At 48.8% G+C, this 20,848-nt stretch overlaps 1 protein-coding gene across 1 annotated transcript in view; it reads left to right on the top strand.

Moving 5' to 3' along the window:
• LOC110576996 (O-acyltransferase like protein-like) overlaps positions 1 to 20,848 on the top strand; it is a 60,914-nt gene that overhangs the window by 21,162 nt on the left and 18,904 nt on the right. The window contains exons 4-8 of the mRNA XM_021686230.1: positions 5,650 to 5,791; positions 6,782 to 6,990; positions 11,011 to 11,190; positions 12,180 to 12,282; positions 17,808 to 17,909. Of these exons, the coding sequence (XP_021541905.1) occupies positions 5,650 to 5,791; positions 6,782 to 6,990; positions 11,011 to 11,190; positions 12,180 to 12,282; positions 17,808 to 17,909 (736 nt within the window). The remainder of the gene's footprint in view (positions 1 to 5,649; positions 5,792 to 6,781; positions 6,991 to 11,010; positions 11,191 to 12,179; positions 12,283 to 17,807; positions 17,910 to 20,848) is intronic.

Raw genomic sequence — 20,848 nt, 5'->3', positions numbered from 1 at the left:
ATCTGATTGTTCCAAAATATCTCCCGCATGCCTCTGCTTAACTGGTTTTCTGGTTCTCCTTATTTTTGAGATCTCCTGGAAGCCACTTGAGAGGGTCAAGAGGCTGACAGTCACCTACCGAAGCTTTAGTGCATGAGAGTCTAGATAAAAGGTGGGTGTGATGACCAACCACAAATGCAGTTATTGGCTGGTTCCCTGACAGCTCACATCGCGGTATGTCGCCTCACTTGCAGTGTTCTGTTTGGCTCCTGGAACAAAGCGCCACACACAGGGTGGAGCGTCCCTCCCATCTTTACTTCTGTGGCCCCAGGGCATTCCTCCCTGTGGGTCTCTCCGTTTCCAAATTTCCCTCTGTGTATAAGGACACAGGATTTAGGGCGCACCTACATCCTAACCTAGTAAGACCTCCTCTTAAGTTGATTACTCTGCAAAGACCCTATTTCCCATAAGGTCATAGTCACAGCCCCGAGGGGTTAGGTCTTGGACCCTGTGGGGGTGGGGGAGGGAGAGACACAATTGAAGCAGAATCGTGTTCAACCCAGAACACTACCTAATGCCTTGTGCCTAGTTTGGCTAGATATCAGAGGTCCTTTAAACACGGCAGGGGATTGGGAACATGGTGACTCACAGCCACAAACCCTGGGGCCCTACACTTAGAATGTGCTTGAGAAACATCAGGCAAATCCGCCTGGAGTTGAATGGAGAGCAAACAGTTGGCTCTGGTCACAGGGACAGCACAGAGCTGGAGAAGAAGGGGCTGGGGTAAGGGTCTGTGAACGCCGAGTTAGCAAATTTTATCCACTCAACTTTGAAGGGCTACGTATTTCCATTCTTAAGGACTCACTCTCAGTCTGTCTCCTGTCCTCATGGAAATTTTATAACATTATATGGCGGCCGCCCTGTCTCTGTTGGCAGTGACCCAAAGCAGTGAGAACCGGGCTGCCTACCATCAATGTGTAACCATCCCTGATATGTGTCCTTTTTCCTGTGCTGTTAGGCTAACTTCATCTCGCCCTGCCTAGTATAATCAAGATTATGAGGCCTACATAGAACAACAGTTCTAGCACTTCGAGGGGTGACTTCTTCCCCCACCCCTGTCTCGCAGGGATTCCCTGAGCGCTGACTGAGAAAATGGAGCTATTTTATTTTAAGATTTTATTTATTTATTTGAGAGAGAGAGAGAGTGCGCGTGTGCGCATGGGGAGGGGGAGCGGGAGAGGGAGAAGCAGGCTTCCCGCAGAGCAGGGAGACCGATGAGGGGCTCGATCCCAGGACCCTGGGATCATGACCTGAGCCGAAGGCAGACGCTCAACTGACTGAGCCACCCAGGTGCCCCTAAAATGGAGCTATTTTAATAATGACTCCCTGAACTACCCACAGAAGCGCCTCAAAAGGAATCCAAAACATTTCACGGAATACCATGTTGTGTTCTCAGTTTAATTCAGGAAATATGTCCCGAGTACGTTAGCCTCTGGCCTTTGTGGGAGATCACATGTGTGTGCAGAGGGGGGAGAATCGAAAGCATTGGGAGTCGCTCATTTGGGGAACCCTCCAATTTAGTGAGTAGGAAAAGGCCGTGTGTGCCCGAAGTGAGAGGCGGTCAGGAAGTACCCACGGGAGCTCCCGGGGAGAGCGTGGGACAGGCGGTCGTGAAGGGGAGCTCTGCGGAGCCGCGGGATGTGGGGCAAGAGCCACACTGGAGGGGGCAGAAGGCGACGCGCGGGCCTGAGCGGGCCTGCGAGAGCGAAGGGGCTGCTGATGGCGCGTGGCGAGATGTTGGTGGGAAACAGATCAGAGGTCCCCTATTCCCCTGTATAGACCTAGAATCTGGCCGTGTAGACACTTAGCTTCAGTCGACTGCACACAGGCTGCCAGCTGGATTTATTAACTACAGCAGGATTTGGCACAGGGTGTTGGTGCTTCCCCTCTGTGCTGCTAGGACCGAGGACATCGAGTCCGGTCATTTGGGGAGGGCGGCCGTGCCCAGCAGCCCCAGCCGTCCACAGGCAGCCCCATTCCGGAGTCTCGGCTGGGTTCCCGGGCTGCCTCGGCCCGTGTCGCCACCTGGCGGGTCTCTGTGTTTAGGTGGCTAGGGCTGTCCCTAACAAAATACCACAGACCGGGGGGCTTAGCACCAGAGATGCACCTCTCCTGGTTCTGGCGACTGGAAGTCCCGGGTCCCGGGGGGCGGCTGGGCTGGTCTCTCCCAAGGCCTCTCTCCTGGGCTTGCTCGCTAGGTGTGTGCTCACATGTGTGTGTCCAGTCTTCCTTTCATACAGGGACACTGGCTGAATTGGATACTGTGATGGCCTCGTTTTCACTTAATCACCTCTCTAAAGGCCCCACCTCCAAATACAGTTGCAATCTGAAGTCCTGGTGCTTAGGGCTGCAACATAGGAATTTGGGGGATGGAAGGGGGCACAATGCAGTCTGTAAGAGTCTCTTCCCAGAGGCCCTTTGATTTTAGGGCCTCCAGGGCCCAATTCTGTTCTACTCACTCTCTCCTCTCCTGACGCTTGGCCCCCCGGAGTCCTGTGATCTCCCCAAGAGGAGGGTAGGCGCCTTGGGGGCGGGGGGAGTGGTGTCTGCAGTGCAGCCCTCGGACCTAGGCCCCCCACTTTAGGGACCACTCCTCCGGCTTTCCGCTGGCTGTGTCCTCCCCGATGAGATGTCTGTGGGATCAAGGGGACATGCCCACCTTCCCCTTCTCTTCCAGTCACACTCTGAGTATCTAGAACCCCAGAATTCCCTGCCCAGCTGGCTGCCAGCCCCCCTCTAAGGGGGTGCTGTGGGAGAGGGTCAGGCAGGTGGGGCTTAGGTTGTCCACACTCCGCAGGTAAGGCACTTGGTGGTATAGGAGCAGGGAGAAGGTGGGAAGAGAGAAGTGGTGGGCCGGGAGCTGGAGGGGGCCACCCTGCAGAGCCTCCCCACCGTGTGTTCTTACCCCTGAGGGAATGGGGGGGATAGGCCTGAGTGTCTGGAGGCCGAAGCTGATGATGACTTCAGTGTAACCAAGTTTAATTCTTTGGTTACCTCCCCCAGCACACACACACACACACACGCACACACACATGCGCACACACACACTTACACACACAGCAACTTTACTCCCAAGGCCTCTCTCCTGGGCCTCCGGAGTGGGTCATGGATCAAACAATTGGCTTGGCCAGAGCTATCCCGCGGTTTACAAGTGTAAGTATCCAGCCCCCTGGAGTATCTTTGGGGTCACGAGGGCAGTGTTAACCCTCCTCTGTCCTTCAGGGTCCGGACACTGTTGCTCAGTGCTTCAGACTCCATCCAGGGGCAAGCGCTGACTCCGGAAGGGATTCCTCTGAGGCAACGGAGGTGAAGTGGGTTGTAACTTGCTTTAATAGGCTTTGGGGCCTGTGAGGCAGCCCCCCCTAGGATCCAGATGCAGGAAGATGATCGTTGGAGACAACTGGGAACATTTTCTGGCTGCTATGAAGCCTGTGCTTCTTGACACAGGAAGAGTCAGACCTAAGGAAAAGCAACTTTTTAAAAAACAATGGAAGATAAAGGAAGTGTAATCTGGAAGGCCAGACATACACGTTATCATTCTGTTCCTACTTCTGTTGTCTTGTACTTCTTGTTACATTCAGGGCCCTAAGTTACATTTTTTTAAAAAGGTTTTTAAGAGTGTAGATAAACTACGAAGCTTTTTGCCATCTTAATTTTGGATTTCCCTGTGGCCCCCAGTACGTGCTGTGCAGTTAAGGCTGACAAAGGAAGGTTCTGGCTGCTGTGGTCTCCGAGGAGGTTTGCAGGTCCCCGCAGGGACGGAGCTGGGCTTTGCCTCGTAGGTCTGGGAGGTTGACTTTCTTGGGGCATCCGGAGTCATCAGGCTGGAGGGCCTGATTCACACGGCCCGGAGGCTCCGGAGTGGGTAATGGATCAAACAGAAGGCCAGTTGATTCCTTTTAAAATTCCAGCGAGGACGGACATGGTGGCTGGTCTATACACTTCTGTTTCAGTGGAAGAGTTTATTTGGTAAATTCAAGTACAACCAGGCAGTAGCTGTTGGGCGGGGGGTGGGCATTGATTCAGAGCAAATGGAATCGGATACTGAGGAAACTGCCACCATGTCCCCTCTGGGGACCTGCTTGATGGAGCCCCCTCACCCTTGGCCAGTGCTGACGACACGTGGACAACCCCTCTTTCCTGTCTCCATCCTTAACAGGTCACGATTAAGAATCACAATTAACACATATTATTAATCTTGTAGTGACCTATTGGGACATTTCAGAAACCCTCTGGTCACACTCATGGAGGTAGAAGGACCTTAGAAGACACCGTGTCCAACCCACCCTTCCTCATTAGCCAGAGGAGGAAATGAGACCCAGAGAGGTGAAGTAACTTACCCAGGGTCACACAGCAAGCAGGCTCAAACCCAAGCCTCCTGAATGCAAGTCTAGGCAATGTGTTGTGGTGAAATGAGGTAGTGTGAGGAAATAAAAAGACCGCACTCTTCAGGTTCATACAGACCTGAGTGGGTTCCGTCCCTGCCACTTAGCAGCAATAATAGAGACAGCGATGTTTATTGAGCTCTGACTGTACCAGGCACTTCCTAAGTGCTTTATAGCTATTGCTACATTTGGTTCTCACAACAACCCTATACGAAACTGTTATCTCCATTTTACCAAGGGGGAAACTGAGGCACGGAGCAATGAAGTCACTTGTCCATGGTCATATTATAAAGAGTAGATACAGGCCCTCAAACTGCAGAACCTGTATTCTTAGCCACTTAATACTCATGCTTATGTGCACGAGTATCCGAGGAGAATTTTCCTTGTCTGTAAAATAAGGTAAATAATAGTTTCTTGTAGGTTGTTGATGGATTAAAGATAATGTCCAAAACATGTCTCATACCTAATGGGCACTTAATATTTTATTTTTTTGGTATTTATCATTGCCACTCCCCAACATTTGCCGAAGTTCTGGAAGCTCCCTGGTCCTGTGGTGCTCAGTGTGTGTGCTCTGATCAGCAGCACGAGCATCTGGTTTCTTGTTAGAAATGGAAATTCTCAGGTCCCACCCCAGACCTACTGCATCAGCCCGCAGGGAGGGGAGACAGGGAGCAATCTATGGAGCAACCCTCTAGGTAATTCTGGGGCACGAGAAAGTTCCAGACCACGGTCCTCATCTTACCACTAAAATCCCTACTAATTACTTGCAGTGACCATGAGCTGTGCCCTGAGTTGGTGCTTCTGAGTTTCCATTTTAAACTGCACCTTTCCCCAGCCTGTGGGCTTCCACTGTATTTTTTCATTTCATATTGCATTTATCTCTCTCTTGTGGGAACCTGTTTGCAAACAGATTTGAGCTGGCCATGGCACCTTTTAGGATTGTCCTTCCCAGTGCTGTGCTGGGAGAGGATTCGAGAGTCTGGGCGGGCTACAGATTCTGGAGAGCACGGTCCACATCGCGCTGGGCTGAGTTCCTCCTCCTGTGAATCTCAGCATCTTCGTGCCTTATTTTCCCCATCTGTACATCAGATATGTGAAAAGCCAGCTGCCCTGTTTAATGTCAAAGTTTTGTTTTGAAATAATAGATATGAAAGCTCTTGGAAAAGTTTATTTATTGCAAAATAAAGTATTATTAATACAATCTCTCTTTTTTTTCCCTTGGTAGATATTTTAAGATTCAGAAATACTTCATTTTTGGCCCCTTCTCTTTCTCTCTTTACAATAAATTCTTCCTCCTCATCTGGCGTGGTTGTGGCTAGATGCGCTACTGGAATGTTCCCCTTCGACACCTTTGTTGCCGTGTGTCTGTGAGTATGGGCATCTGGGGTACCTGGTTGGGATGTGTATGTCGGGGCTATGTTATCAAGTTCCACTCACCAACGACGCATAGTCAATTAATTTTCATTCCTGAGTGATGTCTGGCCAACGTTCCATGGGAGATCACCGTGTGCCTTAAACGAGAAAATTCGGAAATGTTCAAGAGGAAGGCTGACCACACCCACATGTGATTGAGTTTCAGAGTCACTGAGAAATGTATCCTGTCCCAAAATAGTCCTGTTCCTGTCATGTGACTTCTGAAGATTAATTTCTTTTATTTGAGGCATGGCTTCTCCCACAAACACCTCAGCAATCCTACCTGTTACTTTTTGTTTGCATCATGCATTGGTCCTCCGGACAAGCTAATAGAATTGCTGGCCGGTAGCTGGAATAATTGGTAAGAGGCTTTCCTGAAAACCTCACTTATATAACTGCCCCTCCTGGGAGACGTCCATGTCTTTACCACCACCCCGTCACCCGCATCAAAGGCTACCTTTATAAAAACTAGTACCAATTTGATCGATTAAATAAATTGGTTTAATGAACATTTTAAAAAATTGGTAACAAGGAGTCCTTTCCCCCAAGTTCAGCTGCTATTCCTACTTTTCACTCCTGTTTATGCATGTGTGTGAGTTGGGTTCTTATTCATTTTGAAACTATATAATTCAGGTGAAAGATATGAATCCTTAGTCATATCAGCCGCAAGTATCTTCCTCAGTGTTTGGGTTGCTTCTGTTTATTTATTTATTTATTTTTTACAATTATAATAAGGAATTTAGTGAAATCCATTCATCTTTGCTTTTATCATTTCTTTCATTATTTATTCTAGAACGCCACTCCCACCCCTTAAAACTGTTAGATATTTATCTGTGTTTTAGTCGGGGGCTTGAGTGGTTTGTTTTTCACTGGGCTCGTTTCTCTCATGTTCCGATGGCATTGGTGTGAGGGGAGGCTTGGTCACACCTGTCTTCTCCCTGCAGGTGCCTCACCTTGCTGGGCATCGTCCTGCCCCTGGCCGGGACTGTCTACGTGGCATTCAGGGGGAGGGGGTCTGACGACAGGGCGCCACCCACCCCTCCGGCCCCTGACAGGAGTCTGCCTTTGAGAGAGACACAGAGGACTGAACCGAGAAGCAGAGCGGGTTGCCCGGCCCATCTCTCACTATCAGGAACCCCAAGCAGAGGAAAAAGTAGGCATTTTAAGAAACTAACACCACTCATGAGAGGTGACTCAGATGAGTCGCAGTTGGAAAATAAACCCTATGGTGCCGGAATCTGGTGAATGCCCCACGGCTTCTAGATGCCAGTGTGGAGGTTGGGTCTCTGCTCTTTACAATGCGGTCTTTGTTTGCTATCAGAGTGCTAAGGCAAGGCCGCTGGAAATGCTGCTTTCTTTCTCGGGGACAATTATCCAGTGTGTCTTTGTGCTACCCAATGACTAGGTCAGAGCAGAGCTTGGCTTTCACTGGAGTAATCCTTTCGAGAACAATTCCATGATCCCAGTGTCTATTTTCAGTGTCGCAACTATGCAGATGACTCACAGAACCCCCCTGGCATCACTAAGGTAAAGGATTTACGTAGAAATCAAAGCCGGGGCTAAGTGCGCAACTGGTTAAAGGTGGGCGGAGGGTAGCTGAGCCAGAGCGAGATACCCCACTTAGTGAAGGGAGAGCTGGACGGCAGTGAGCGGTTGGTCACCTTGTGTTGTGTTTCAGGGGCAAGTCAAGAGCATTTCCTTCATTTCTGCCTGCCCATATGGCAAGGCGAAGACCCCCCCACACACACACACACACTCTGAAACAAGAATAGTGTCCTCGTGCAAACACCTTTAGGACGTGGGGAATCATGTTCAGCAGAGCCCCTGCAGGGGCACGGAATTCGCCTTCCCTTCTTCCAACTAAGGGGATAAAAAATAAGATGCAATTTCAATGAATGGGCCGAAAGATTATGAGTATGTGATCAAGTAGCTTCAGGGAGTATGTCCCCTGTGGAGGGCACGGTGATGATTTTATCCGATCCTGTTTGGGATCTTCAGGCAAAACCAAAAACAAAGGTACCACCACCACAAACTCCCAACGGCAAGGAAAGCCACACAAAGCGTGTTTGTGTCAGGATGATGTAACAGGAGAGCTGAGAACGCTCGCCCTCCTTCCCAAGTCAGAAGGCGGTCCCTCTGCACCCATGGTCATCGTCGTGGGAAGCGTTCATTGTTAAGCTCCTGCGCGGAGTCAGTCCCTGCTGCTCTGTAATTTCTACTCACAGGCCCTCGTTTGGCCCTTCGACTTGGTCTCTTGTTTCTATTCCTCCACATCAGATACTGGGGACCAGTTATGATGGGCTCCCCCAAATCTCAGAGCCCATCAGTGTCTCCTCATGTGATGTGGTTCAAGAACTCGGCTGCCCGGCTGCCACATAGAAGGTTCCATGGGCATGGCAGAAAGAGCCCATGCTTAGCGATCCCTGGTTAGACCTGCCTTGGTTTCTAACTCTGCCCTTGGTCAGGTTGTCTGACCTCTAGGAAACTCAGTCTCCACCTGCGTAAAATGGGGGCATACAATGGGATTTGTTGAGGGAATTAAACGAGATAATGTGAACTGTCCTCCTCCTGATTCGTTGATCTTTTCCTCATTCTCTTCCCTTAAGCCAGAAGCGGGAAAGGGGAGCAGCTTTAATTGGCCAACCCCTCTCGCTAACACTGACCTTGCTGAGGTCAGCTGGGTTCCAGGCACCTGCCGCATGCTTCTAGTTATCAGACGGAGGGTGAGCCTGCAGTCCCCAAAATTTACCTTTGCCTATTATTAGTTGGAAGGCTGAGCTTTGGAGCTTGGCATTTTAAGGCCAGATCGCAGGATTTTAGGCAGACACACCTGGTAGGGAGTCAGCAATCAGCCACTGAAACATTAGGGTTTTAGCCCAAAATAAGACTCTCTATGATCAGGATACGAAGGTTATGTTAGCTTTTTCAGCAGCTACACTTAAGTGTGGCTTCAGAAAGGTGTATGGGGTGGGGAGGTTCCATGTTCTGTTGCTGTAGCAATTTTTTTGTATTTAATACCATCAGTAAAATATCACATCCTGAGTGGTTGGAAATAAAAATCGACATGGAGAGAGCCCCAGGGTCAGCATCTTTTTTCCTTTCCACTTTTCCACTCACCAGCGAGTCAAATCAACTTAAGACTACCGTGTCTTCTAGAAGTTTAGAGCCAAATTGGGTATTTCAGATTCCTGGTTCTTTATCCTCCAGATAATCATTGCATTCGCTCAGAGCGGTTTCCTGTTACATGAGCCTGTCCTTTCCTACTTAGATGAGAAAAATACGAGTGCATGTTTGAGGAAGTTTCCATGAACTAAATAGCTGTGGATTTCAGCCTCTGGAAGTCAGGGCTCTTAATCTGTGTTTGGTCACTTGAAGTGAGCTCACAGTAATAATCACTGAGAAAATCCAAAGGGGCCGCAAAGTTTTCCAAAACACCGTCACACCCTGTGGTTCTCCAACTTCGGGAGCCTCAGAAGCACCTGGAGGGCTTGTCACAGCCCAGGTTGCTGGTCCTGACCCTCAAAGATTCTGAGGGGGTAGGTCTGGCATGGGGCCTGGGACTGTGCCTTTCTAACAGGTTCCCGGGTGATGCTGAAGCTGCTGGACGGGGGACCCCCGCTTTGAGAACCACTGACCACATGTGTCATTTCAACCGATCCTCCCCATGCCCCTTCGGCTTCTCCTTTCCATGTACAAATGAGTACAAGGGGCTCAGAGAGGCTGTCCTCCCCAAAGACCAGTTATTTTCAGACAGTGTTATAAGCTGCTACTAGTTAAGTTCACCCACAAGCAGAATTTAGCCGGAAAAAAAATCAAATGGTAGCAAAATGTATTCAGTACTCGCTTGCCAAGGTAGGCGTCAGGCCAGATGTTTGACAAATGTGCTCAAAGGCTCACAAGAGCCCTGCCAAGAAGCCTGCTCAGTTTAAAAGTGAGGGAAGAGGTCCTGAGAGGCGGAAGAGTGGGTGAAACTGGGCAGAGCCCGGGGCCGTATCTCTCCACAGTGGCACGTGGCTTCTCGGGAGCCGAGGGGGGCCGGGACTCAGGACATAGGACACAGCTGATTGTGTCATGCCAAGTGCTAGTGAATGAAAATCCCTCTGTCGGGGTGAGCTCCGTGCCTTCAGGCAGGAGCACTGGAGAGTGACTCCGAGGGAAAAACTCCTATTTACAGCTGGAGCCTCAAAAAGTTTGGCAATTACCTTCTCCCATTTAAGAAACTGAGTTAGAGTTCCAGCACCTGGTTATAAGCCAGATCTCATTTGTAAATAGGTCTCAGTTCTGCAACCTTGCACCTGCAATGTGGAAGCGCCAAGCCACATCCAAGAGAAAGTATGAGTCCCTTGGAGCGGCTTGAGCCTTCCTTTGGAGGTTCCCGGTTCACAATTCCAGCTCTCTGTAATTAATCTAAGTGAGTCTAATTAAAATTTTTTAGAAATTAGAAGGAATAAGTTAAGTGGAAGGGATTAAAGCTATAGGGCTTAACGAGTGAGTAGATCAGCTGTTATGTCATCTCATTGGTTCTTCATGCGAATCCTAAGATTGTAAGATCTGCTTTGATTCCCATTTCGTAGATGTGGAAACATAGGCACAGAGAGGTTAACTCACTTGCCAGAGGTTGCAGAGCATCTAACAAAGGACAGCCAGGTTCAGAGCCAGGAGCATCTACCTAGAGGGCCAGCCTCCTTAACTGCTGTGCTACGCGCCCCTCTGTTTTCATCCCTGTACTTGACAGCTAGGGATGTGGTTTGCAAGTAGTTCAGTCTTGGGAGGACAGAAGGAATGCCATTCCAAGTGGAATGCTGGCTTTATGGAGCATGTGGTTTCTGAATGATGTCTAAGACCCCCCCCCAACTTTGTAAAACAGGACTGGGGTCAGGGGTTGGCATCCCTGGGGCCTGAGCTTGGGCAGTGTATTCTGGGCACCGACCTCAGGGCACGCATGTTAGGGCAAGTCAAGGTTTACAGCGGAGGGAGACCCCATCCGAAGGTGCACAGATAGATCAAGAGGGGACCATGGAGAACTGGGTTGAGCAGTCCAGGGTCACAGCAAAGGAGTGTCTGTGTGACAACCGAGATCACCCACGGTGTGTGTGTTTTGACTCGTTTGTGGGGCAGCGTGTGGATTGATCTGGCTTTCAGGGTGGACGGTAACACCTGCGCTCTTGTCCAGGATTTTTAGGAGCCGTGGAGCATGCTCTGACATGCTTTTCTTGGCAGAAGAATGTGCCGGCCATCTGGACAACAGAGACTCCAGGGAGCCCGTGCTCTGTGCTGAACGGCATCCGGGTTCTGAGTCTCCTCTGGATCATGTCGGGGCACACCAGTCAGATGACTGCATGGCTGTCTTTGGGTGAGGAGAACCGATGAGTCCTTATGAGCAGTTGAGGAAGAGAGCTTTCCCGTGAGGGGAGCCTGTTGGGGCTGCAGCCTTCCCCAAGAGCAGCCTTCCTTCTATTTCAGAGAGATAGCCATGACCTCTCACAAGTGACTTTCCCAGGCCAGTGCCCAGCGGTCGCTTTACCTCCTCCCGGGTGTGAATCAGGCCCCTATGAACAGGTGAACAGCGATACCTGAGGATGGCATATGCCTTGTCCAAAGAGCTGGATTCCTCCTGGTAATGCTGAATGAATCCAGAAACTAATGTTTCTTTCTCCTGGAAAAATAGTCAAGCGTAAATAAATATCATGCACTGGTGTTAAATTAGTGTTTCTCGGCCTTCTGCCTGCGGCCTCACCCCTGAAGCACCGCTGGAAGGAGCCGCTCTTTGCAAGCGGGGCCAGCACGTGGGGCGGAGTTGAGGGGAGGGGGTGGACTGGGGGGGGTTGGAGAAGCCCCCCGGCGATGTGCACCAGCCCGTGGCGGCGGGGTGACGCTGCTGAGCCCCTGAGCTGCGGGCACTGGGAGGGTAGGAAGCGGCTCAAAGCCTTGGTTACGGGTCCATGGTAGGCACTATCAGGTGTCTTGGTCACCATTTCTTTTTTTTTTTTTTTTTAAGATTTTATTTATTTATTTGAGAGAGAGAATGAGAGACAGAGAGCATGAGAGTCAGAGGGAGAAGCAGACTCCCTGCCGAGCAGGGAGCCCGATGCGGGACTCGATCCCGGGACTCCAGGATCATGACCTGAGCCGAAGGCAGTCGCTTAACCAACTGAGCCACCCAGGCGCCCTTGGTCACCATTTCTTAAGCCCATCTACCTTCGCCTCTCAAGCTGTGGGGCTGCACGACATCCTCTTGAAGCTATGAGAGTTGAAGGCGGTTCCTCTTGCTTGTTCTGAAAACCTAAATCACAGGACTTTCTGCTGGGAAACAAAAAGACACGGTTTTCATGTTTGTTGCAGATAACGTGCTCGAGTGGAAAACCAGAGTGCCTAAAAACCCACTGTACCTTTGTTCTCGGAGCGGCCCGTTCTATCTTGGGGTTGACACATTCTTCCTGGTCAGGTAATAGGGTGTTTTCTCCGCTGTTGTGCACGTGTTTGTCTGGGGATGTGTGCGTGTGTGTGATGCTGTCATCGCTCCGGTGAGAAATACTGAACGGCGCACACTGATTTACTCCCTTGACCTTTGCTTCTGTCCGACTGTAGATAGCCCTGTTGTCATCAGCATCTCTCTTCTGTATCTTCAGTTTGTTAAGTGAGGTAGGATGGCTCTCTAAAATTTTCTTTAAGATCTTATTAATTTATTCGAGAGAGAAAGCGTGAGCTAGAGAGTGAGAAAGAGCATGAGCAGGGGGGAGGGGCAGAGGGAGAAGCAGGCTCCCCGCCGAGCAGGGAGCCCCATGTGGGGCTTGATCGCAGGACCCCAAGAGCATGACCTGAGCCGAAGGCAGACGCTCAATCGACTGAGCCACCCAGGCGCCCCTCCAATTTTTTTTTTTTTTTTTTTTTACAAAAGGTGATTTTATTTGAATCAAAGTTGTTTATTTCAGTGGTTCTCAAATTCTGGCCCATGGACTGATGCAAATCTGTGATAAAGTTGCCGGTTCTCACTAGAGTGAAATGTCAACAAATCTGAAAACGGTGTGACCTTTCAGAAAGCTTTCTCTATTTAAATGAACTACTAAGAGGTACATTTTCTTAATTGTGTGATACATGTCAGGCTGTGTTAAGTGCTGCAGCATTACCTCACTTAATCCCAATGATGTCCCCCTAACAGGGGACCACAACATCCCCATTTTCTTCCTTTTTTGTTGCTAGGGTGAAATTCACAGCGTATCATAAAATTAAGCCCCTCAAGTGAACAATTCAGTGGCATTTAGTATATTTCCGGGATTGTGCAACCACCACTTCTAACTAGTTCCAAAACATGTTCAGCATCCCCAAAGGAGATCTTGTACCCATTAAGCGGAACTTCCCCACTCCCCCACCCCCCAGTTCCTAGAAATTTGCTCTCTGAATCTGTGGATTTACCTCTTCCAGGTATTTTGTATAAATGGGCCACAGAGCGTCTGGCCTTTTTGTGTCTGTTTCTTTCACTTAGCGTGATGTTTCTGAGGCTCATGCACGTTGTAGCACAATTCAGTACTTCATTCCTTTTTATGACCGGGTAAGATTCCATTGTATGGATGGACTACAAAATCTCTACTTTAAAGGTAACTGAGGGAGACAGTCCTGGCGCTGACCCGCTACCCAAACCCAGGCAGGCTGACTCTGGAGCCCGTGTTCTCTGTCACCGTGCGGACCTGCCTCTACCTCTTTGGGGTTAAATGTCTCTTCCTTCACAGAGAGATGGTGACAGTAGATGGCACTTGCTTCCATCAAATGCTAGGCATTCATCCATCCAACCATCATCTACTGAATTCCTGTTTGCTGGGCATCGTTCTAGGCCCTGAGGATACAACCATGGATAAAACAAAGGAGGACTTCTTGTGGTCCCAAGACTGTGTGTGTGTGTGTTTGTCCAGCAATAAGCAAACAAACAAAGAAAAAATGTGGTAGTAATAAATACTAGGAAAGAATAGAACAGTGGTTTGTGAGAGCGAGTGGGTACCTATTTAGAGTCGTCAGAGAAGGCTTGTCTGTTGAGGGGCTGCTGTTGGATCTGAGCGGCAAGAAGGAGCCAGCCATGGGAAAAATCCAGGATGGAAAAGCTTCAGGCAAACTGAGCCACTGGTGCAGATGAGCTAAGGGGAGAGAGAGAGAGAGAGAGCCCCGATAAAGGAGCAGAAAGAAGGCTGAAGCATAGTGAAGGTGGGGAGAGTGGGAGGAGAGGAAAGAGAGTGAGCCATGCAGGGCCAGACCACAGAGGACCTTGTAGCAAGACTCAGGAATTTGGACTTCTGTCTCTGTGGAACAGGAAGTGGTTGAATAGCTTTCATTTGAAAAGCGATATCATCTGATATCTTATTTTATTTTTTTATTATATTTAAAAAAAAGATTTTATTTATTTATTTGACAGAGAGAGAGATAGTGAGAGCAGGAACACAAGCAGGGGGAGCAGGAGAGGGAGAAGCAGGCTGCCCCACTGAGCAGGGAGCCCGATGCTGGGCTTGATTCTGGGACCCTGACTGACTGTGGGTGGGGGGCCTGCACGGTGGCTGGGGATCAGGAGAGGTCCCAGTCAAGAGAGGGGATCCGAGAACACATCTACATTACATGCTGGGAATGACCAAAGAGGAGCGACATGGGGATGGATGCTCAGATTGTTGTTGGCCAGACAAGGGAGCAAGCTCTGATGAGTGCCTCCTAGATTTTTTTCATTTTAAAGTCTATGACATGCCAAAGCGTACAGATTAGGAGAGAACCAGCTCGCAAACAGAAGCAACAGGAGGCTGAGGATGCCCATCATGCCTGCAGCACTTACTTCCCTGAGCCGCTGTGGCAGCCCCCTCCTTCAGGCACTTGCTCAAATGCTGCCTTCCCCCCGCACCATGCTCGTGCCCCCTGTTTAAAATGGACCCACCGGCGCTCTTAACTTCCTTTTTCCTAATTTATCTTTTCTCTTTATCTAACATACCTAGAGATACCACTTACTTATTATTTCTGTATTTATTGCCCATGTCTCTCCACTGGAATATAAGGCAGGACTTTCTTCTGTTTTATGTCCTGCTGTCCCGCCAAAAACAGTGCCAAGAGTATAGTATTGCTCAATAAGTAGTTGTTGAAATGATTTCTTTCTTTCTTTTTTTTTTGGAAATGGTTTCTTAATTGTTTTAGCTCAAGCCTCTCTTGTGATAGTTTCTTGGGGGAATGCAGAGAAAGTAGGGTACAGAATGAGCTGAGACCTGGCCGCCAGGGCAGAGCTTATGGTAGGAGGTGGCCAGGGTGACTGTCGAGTGGCCCAGACAGGCGAGGGTCAGAGGCCACCATCTGCAGTGATATGGGAACCAGTAGGTACCAGACTTTCCAAGAGGGCACAGCTGGGCCTAACCAAGGCAGGCAAAGCCCAGCTGCGGGGGACCTGGACCGGCCCCTGGTGGGTGGGGAGGTCTGCCCAGGGGACAGCATTCAAAGTCCAGAACTCTGTTCCCTGCAAGAGGACTAGTAAGAACAAGGCAAAAGGAAAAAAAAAAAAAAAGACACCAAATGCTGGATGGGGCTGATTGGCAGAGCTCCAAACCGTGGGAGGGAAGCTGGCAAGGCCAGATCGGGATGCTGGAACCAGAGCCAAAACTCAGGCTGGAGGATTGCCACCAGGAGGGAAGAATGAAGGCCTGAAGAGCCACTGGTCATGCCTGGACTCTCGGTGTGAATCTCCGAGACAATAGGGATACCACCGGGTCAGTCCTGAGATACCCACAACACAGGCCAAGGCTATGAAATTTCAGATGTCCAAGAAAACGACAAATAGGCGCCCCTTTATAAAAGGCTACATATCTGACCCCAGGCTCGCTCTGGGGCCTGGGGAGTGCCGGGCCTCTTATCAGTGGTTCTCAGAGTCTAGTCCCAATGCAGTTGGACTAGCCTCATCTGGAAGGTTGTTAGAAATGCAGATTCCCAGGCCCATCCCAGGCCCACTGACTCACAGCGTCCTTGGGGTGCCGTTGCCTCCTGCTAGAGTCCGTGGACCACTGCGTGAGCCTCGGCATAAGGAGCTGAGGACGGCGGAGTGGAAGCGAGCAGCTCCTGGCCCGGCCTAAGAGGCCAAGACATCTGTCTCTTTTCTCTTTATCCCTGTTTGCTTCTATTTCTCTTTGCCTGTCTCACTAACTGTTTTCTTCCCCTCCAGCATTCATTTTGTTTACTTTAGAAAGTGCACATTGGGGCACCAGGGTGGCTTGGTCGGAAGAGCAGTCGACTCTTGACCTTGGGGTCGTCGGTTCGAGCCCCACATGGGGAGTAGAAAGGACTTAAATAAATAAACTTAAAAAAGAAAAGAAAGTGCACATATTCTCTTAAATAAAATTTTCATTTGGACAATGGAAATATTACTAAGGGATGCCTAGTATCGCCTTCGTGCTAAGAGCCTACAATCTTTTATTCCATATACAATAAACCCAGGAAGTTAGAACGAATATCATGCCCATTTTTATAGCTGGGAAAGTTGATGTGCAGAGATGAAATAACTTGTCTCAGTCTCCCCCCCCCCCCCCCCCCCCCCCAAGCTAGAATTAGAACTAAAAAAATATGTTTTTTTCTGTCCCAACGCCTGTCTTCCCCACCCTCTCACTCTTATTTTACATAGTAAAGCCAAAGACCCCTGACTATCGCTGGGGACGGTCGGGGATCCCTTTCTACCTCTCCGGCTGACTCCGCGCAACTCTACGGCAGGATTGCACTCTTCCCCCGTGGGGGCAGGTCTCTGGGTCTTCCCAGCCTCCGACAGCAACTTCTCCTGCTCAAGGCCTGTTTTCTCTGCCACCTTTCTCTTTGTCCTCCAGACCAACTGAACGGCGGGCTGGTGCACGCCCGCACACAGAGACAGACCCCGATTCATTCTTTCCTGAAATGAAGAGGAGGCCGGAATTGGAATTGGCTGTCTCACTTCCACATCTCCGCGCCTTTCTGCACGTCTCTATCAATTGTGTTCCTATTCTAGTGACTCCAACTTGCTGCGTTTCAAAAGAAAATCGTGCTGGCAGAGAACAAAGACGTTCTCTAACCCTCCCTGATCCCTTCCAACACACACACAGCCTTCTTTTGCAATAGGAAATGCATTTGTTCCTTAGGGAAACACCCACAAGGATCATTGGCATCCAGGTCAAAAGGTCAGGAAACTCCCTCCCAAACTTGCTTATCATCAGGTTAGAACTCAGAGACGTAGCCTGTTTCTTTAGCTGAGCATTCCGGGTAACAAATTTGTCATCAGGATATGTTGGTGGAGAATCTTGGGCAACCCACTGAGTCCTTGCGCTTCAGTATCCCTATTAGGTAAGCAGGGATAGTAACATCTTCCCTTTTACCAATCACTCGCTCAACAAACATTTATTGCAAAGGAGTTTGGTATTGCTCTAAAAGCAAAAGCAACACCGTCAGCAAGAGTACTTTGAAAATGAGGTGGTACCATAAAAGTGGAAGGCTTTGGATGTTATTATTTCAAAAGGCTAATGTGGTAGCTCATAAAGTTGTTCACCAAATATTTCTGGCTCTCTTCCCTCCAGGCCCTTGGTAAGAGTCTACTTCCTGGCCCCGTGGCGGTTGGGTGGGAACTAGGTCTGGCCAATGAGGGGTACTTGGTGTTGCCAGTATGCTAAGAGCTTTAAACATGTCACTTCTGGGCTAAAGCATTTAATTGGTGGTTTGAAGCCCTCCAACACGCTTTGTTCTCTGCCAGGATTGCTGGTGCTCTTTCAGAGAGTGGCTGCAACCTCAGCCTGGGTCTCCTGGTGGGGAAGATGCTGAGCTCGAGGTGACTGGCCGTGGGCACGCAGCATAAGCAAGAAAGAAAACTATTATTGCTTTGGTGTTGGAGATAATCTTGTTCCTACAGTATCACTTACTGTACCCTGATAGAGACAACCACGTTAATCATCGGATGAAGTGTATCATGGATCAGTAATTCCTGTGATCATCTTCTCTCTCTCTCAGTGGCTGGTTAAGTGCAAGGTCGTTTTTAAAGATACATCAGAATTCAGACAAAGGAACAACCCTCAGAGTCATACTCAGATACGTCCTCAGCCGCCTTACAAGGTAGGTCTGTTCGTCTCATCTCTCAATTCATTATTGCTGTGTAATCATTTATTACTCTTTTGAAATAATTTTCAAAGAAAAATAAACCGAGACATGGTTTTCTTCATAAAGTTGATTTTTGCTGGCTTGATGGCTTTTGCCAGTAGAAGATACCAATTTTTGTGGCAATTATCCTAATAGAATTTGAACTATATTAAACCAGCAAAAACATCCTTATTCCTCAGCTGATGGGCAGCAGATTTCAAGAAATGTACTGTCAGGTTTCCCTGGAATGTGTATCCAATGGGAGAAGGTGCAGGGCTTCTATAAATTGGTAGTAATTGGGTCCTGTAACTCAGAGTACTAAGGGTAATGATAAAAATAAAATAAGATATAAGAAGGAGAGGGGCAGGTGATGCTTGAGACCATGGTGCTTCTGCTCAGAGGGAGGCGGGGAGGACATGGTCCTTGTTACAAACGTGTGGATGGTTGGGGCAGGAGGGGATACGGTTCTGGGATGGAGTATGGGGTCAGTGGGAGCGCAGACAGGTTGTGAGGCAATGAGACCCACACTCTGCTTAGGCAGAAGAGGAAATTTCAACTCACGTAGCCCAACGTTCCTTTTGGACCTTCTCTAAACCATGGCTTGTTGCTGGCTGAGCTGGAGCCAGCTCTCATTGCTTAGGGCCCATGCCTCTCTTGTCACACTTCATTGTCATGGAACAGGAAGGAGGGTCTTGACACAGTCTTCTGGGCTAGTAAAATGGAGTGCGTAAGATCTGACTGTAGTTGGTCTGCCTGGGCTTGCATTCTGTCTCAATCCTCTGCCAGCTGTGTGACCCCGAGGAGGTGTCTCAACCTTTCTGCGCTTGAGTTCTCTCATCTCAGAAATGGGAAGAATAGTGGCACTCACGCCACTGGACTCTTGTGAGGATGAAACGAGAGAACATGTGCTAAGAGTAGAAACGTGTGTGACACGTAGTAAGCTCAAGCTGCCATTATTAACTGTTGTTGCTGCTTACACCTTGTAACTTTTCCGGTAAATAGGTTAAGAATGAGTCTGAGCCAGGAAATAGACCTCTACTGATGTCTTTTCACCATGACCTTTGTGGTTTCTTCCAAACACTATTAAATCTAGCCCTTGTCCTGCCCGCTTGACAGAGTGCTTATTCCTTCAATATCTTCTGGGTAACTTGGCACTGGGGTTAGCCTATTCTACCCTGTGGTCTTCTGTAGAGGGACTGGTGTTAATGAGAGATGCTGATGGGTTGTTAGGGGGTGGGGCGTGGGATCCCCTGGCTTGGTGGGTTCTGCCTGGGAAACCTGCTTCAGAAGAAAAGTCCTAGAGTGGGGGACTGAAGAGCGGGAAGTGTTTTAGCGGGAAGATAAAGCAGTAGTGGGGGCAGGAAGAGTGTGTGTGCGTGTGTGTGTGTGTGTGTGTGTGTGTGTCTTTATGGGGCAAGATGGCTGCGAGGATCCCATGAGTAAATTATTGCAATATCTGGGCAGGACAGCAGATTTGGGCTGGTGATTGGCATTGGGAATGGAGAGAGGGCAAATCAAGGACACTCAAATTTTCCAGCCTGAATGACATGGTGGATGGTGGTAATGTTCTTGAGATAGGGAGCTCTGGGAAAGTGGCAGATTGAAGCCAGGAAGAGAGAGTCTAAAGTGGGACAAAACTTTGTTGAAAAATCAGAGGAAGCATCACCAATCGAGTTTGAACTCACTCTCTAAGGTAAACCCAGTGAGAAAGCAGCCATACTCCTAGCCACTTTGATGTTCTCATTCTTGTTGGCAAAACCCACTGTTATTACTCAATTATAATTGATTGCTTGCCTCCTTACTTCCAAGAGGACTGGAAGTAAGATCATTTGTTCACTTACTCTTCTGTATTTGTTGAGGGCCCCCCCGTGTGCCAGACACTGTTGTAAGCTCTGGGGACTCAGCACTTAATAACCATGCAAATGCCTTCTGGCCTGGGGGTTATGTTCTAGTGAATAGAGATAGACAATCAACAAATAAATATGCAACATTAAGCTGCAACATGCAAATACATTTCTAACAGGTCAGTGATGGTAAGTGTCACAAAGTGTTAATTGGAAGACTGAGGCACCATGCGGTCTTCCTCTGGAAGGGTAGTCAGGGGAGATGACATTTGTCAAAGGAAATAAAAGAAGGTTCTAAGCAAAGAGAATGCTGTGAGGGAAGAATGGCCTACGTGGGGAGTGGGTGCAGAGAAGGGGACACTGTTGGTGTGTTTGGAAGACCGCAGAGAGCCTGCTGGAGTGGAGGGAGCGGTTAACTTGGAGAACAGAAGGGAGTGAGTTCAGAGAGGTGGGCCTGGAGCTCCATGGCCTGGGGCATACAGGACCTGTTAGCGGCCTTAAGGACTTTCTATTTTATTTGGAGACCAGAGGCTTTGGGGGATTCCCGGAGGGGAGTGGCACGGTCAGATTTACATTTTCCAAGAATCACTCTGAGAATAGACAGCAAGAGGACAAGGGCAAGAGTTGGGCGACAGCTGGGAGCTATCATGGCTTTAAGAAAATGCAAAAACCCAGCTTCCAGGGGTCAATCAGAACAAAGATTACATAATGAGAAACAAGGGGAGTAGATGTTCCAGACCCTTAAAACTGTGATTATTCCAACCAGGAGCCACATTTTAAAAATCAAGAGAGTTTTTTAATAGGTAAAAAAATTCCTGGTAAAAATGTCTAACTGTAAAACTAATGACGTAACGTATGGTGATTAACATAACATAATAAAAAACTGTCAAACTGTAACAGAAGGCTATATACTAAAAGTAAGGGTACCCATTCCAGTCTCACTCCCCACAGGGCACCTTTGATAACAGTTTCTTGTGAATTCTTGCAGATACTTTCCGTGTATTTATATGCATTAGGATTTTTTTCCCTCATGAATAGGTTTATACTATATGCCGCACTATTTTGCATGTA

This window comes from Neomonachus schauinslandi, chromosome 14, assembly GCF_002201575.2.
Source record: "Neomonachus schauinslandi chromosome 14, ASM220157v2, whole genome shotgun sequence".
NCBI classification, from domain to species: Eukaryota; Metazoa; Chordata; class Mammalia; order Carnivora; family Phocidae; genus Neomonachus; species Neomonachus schauinslandi.
This window is presented reverse-complemented; position numbering and strand designations above follow the sequence as displayed.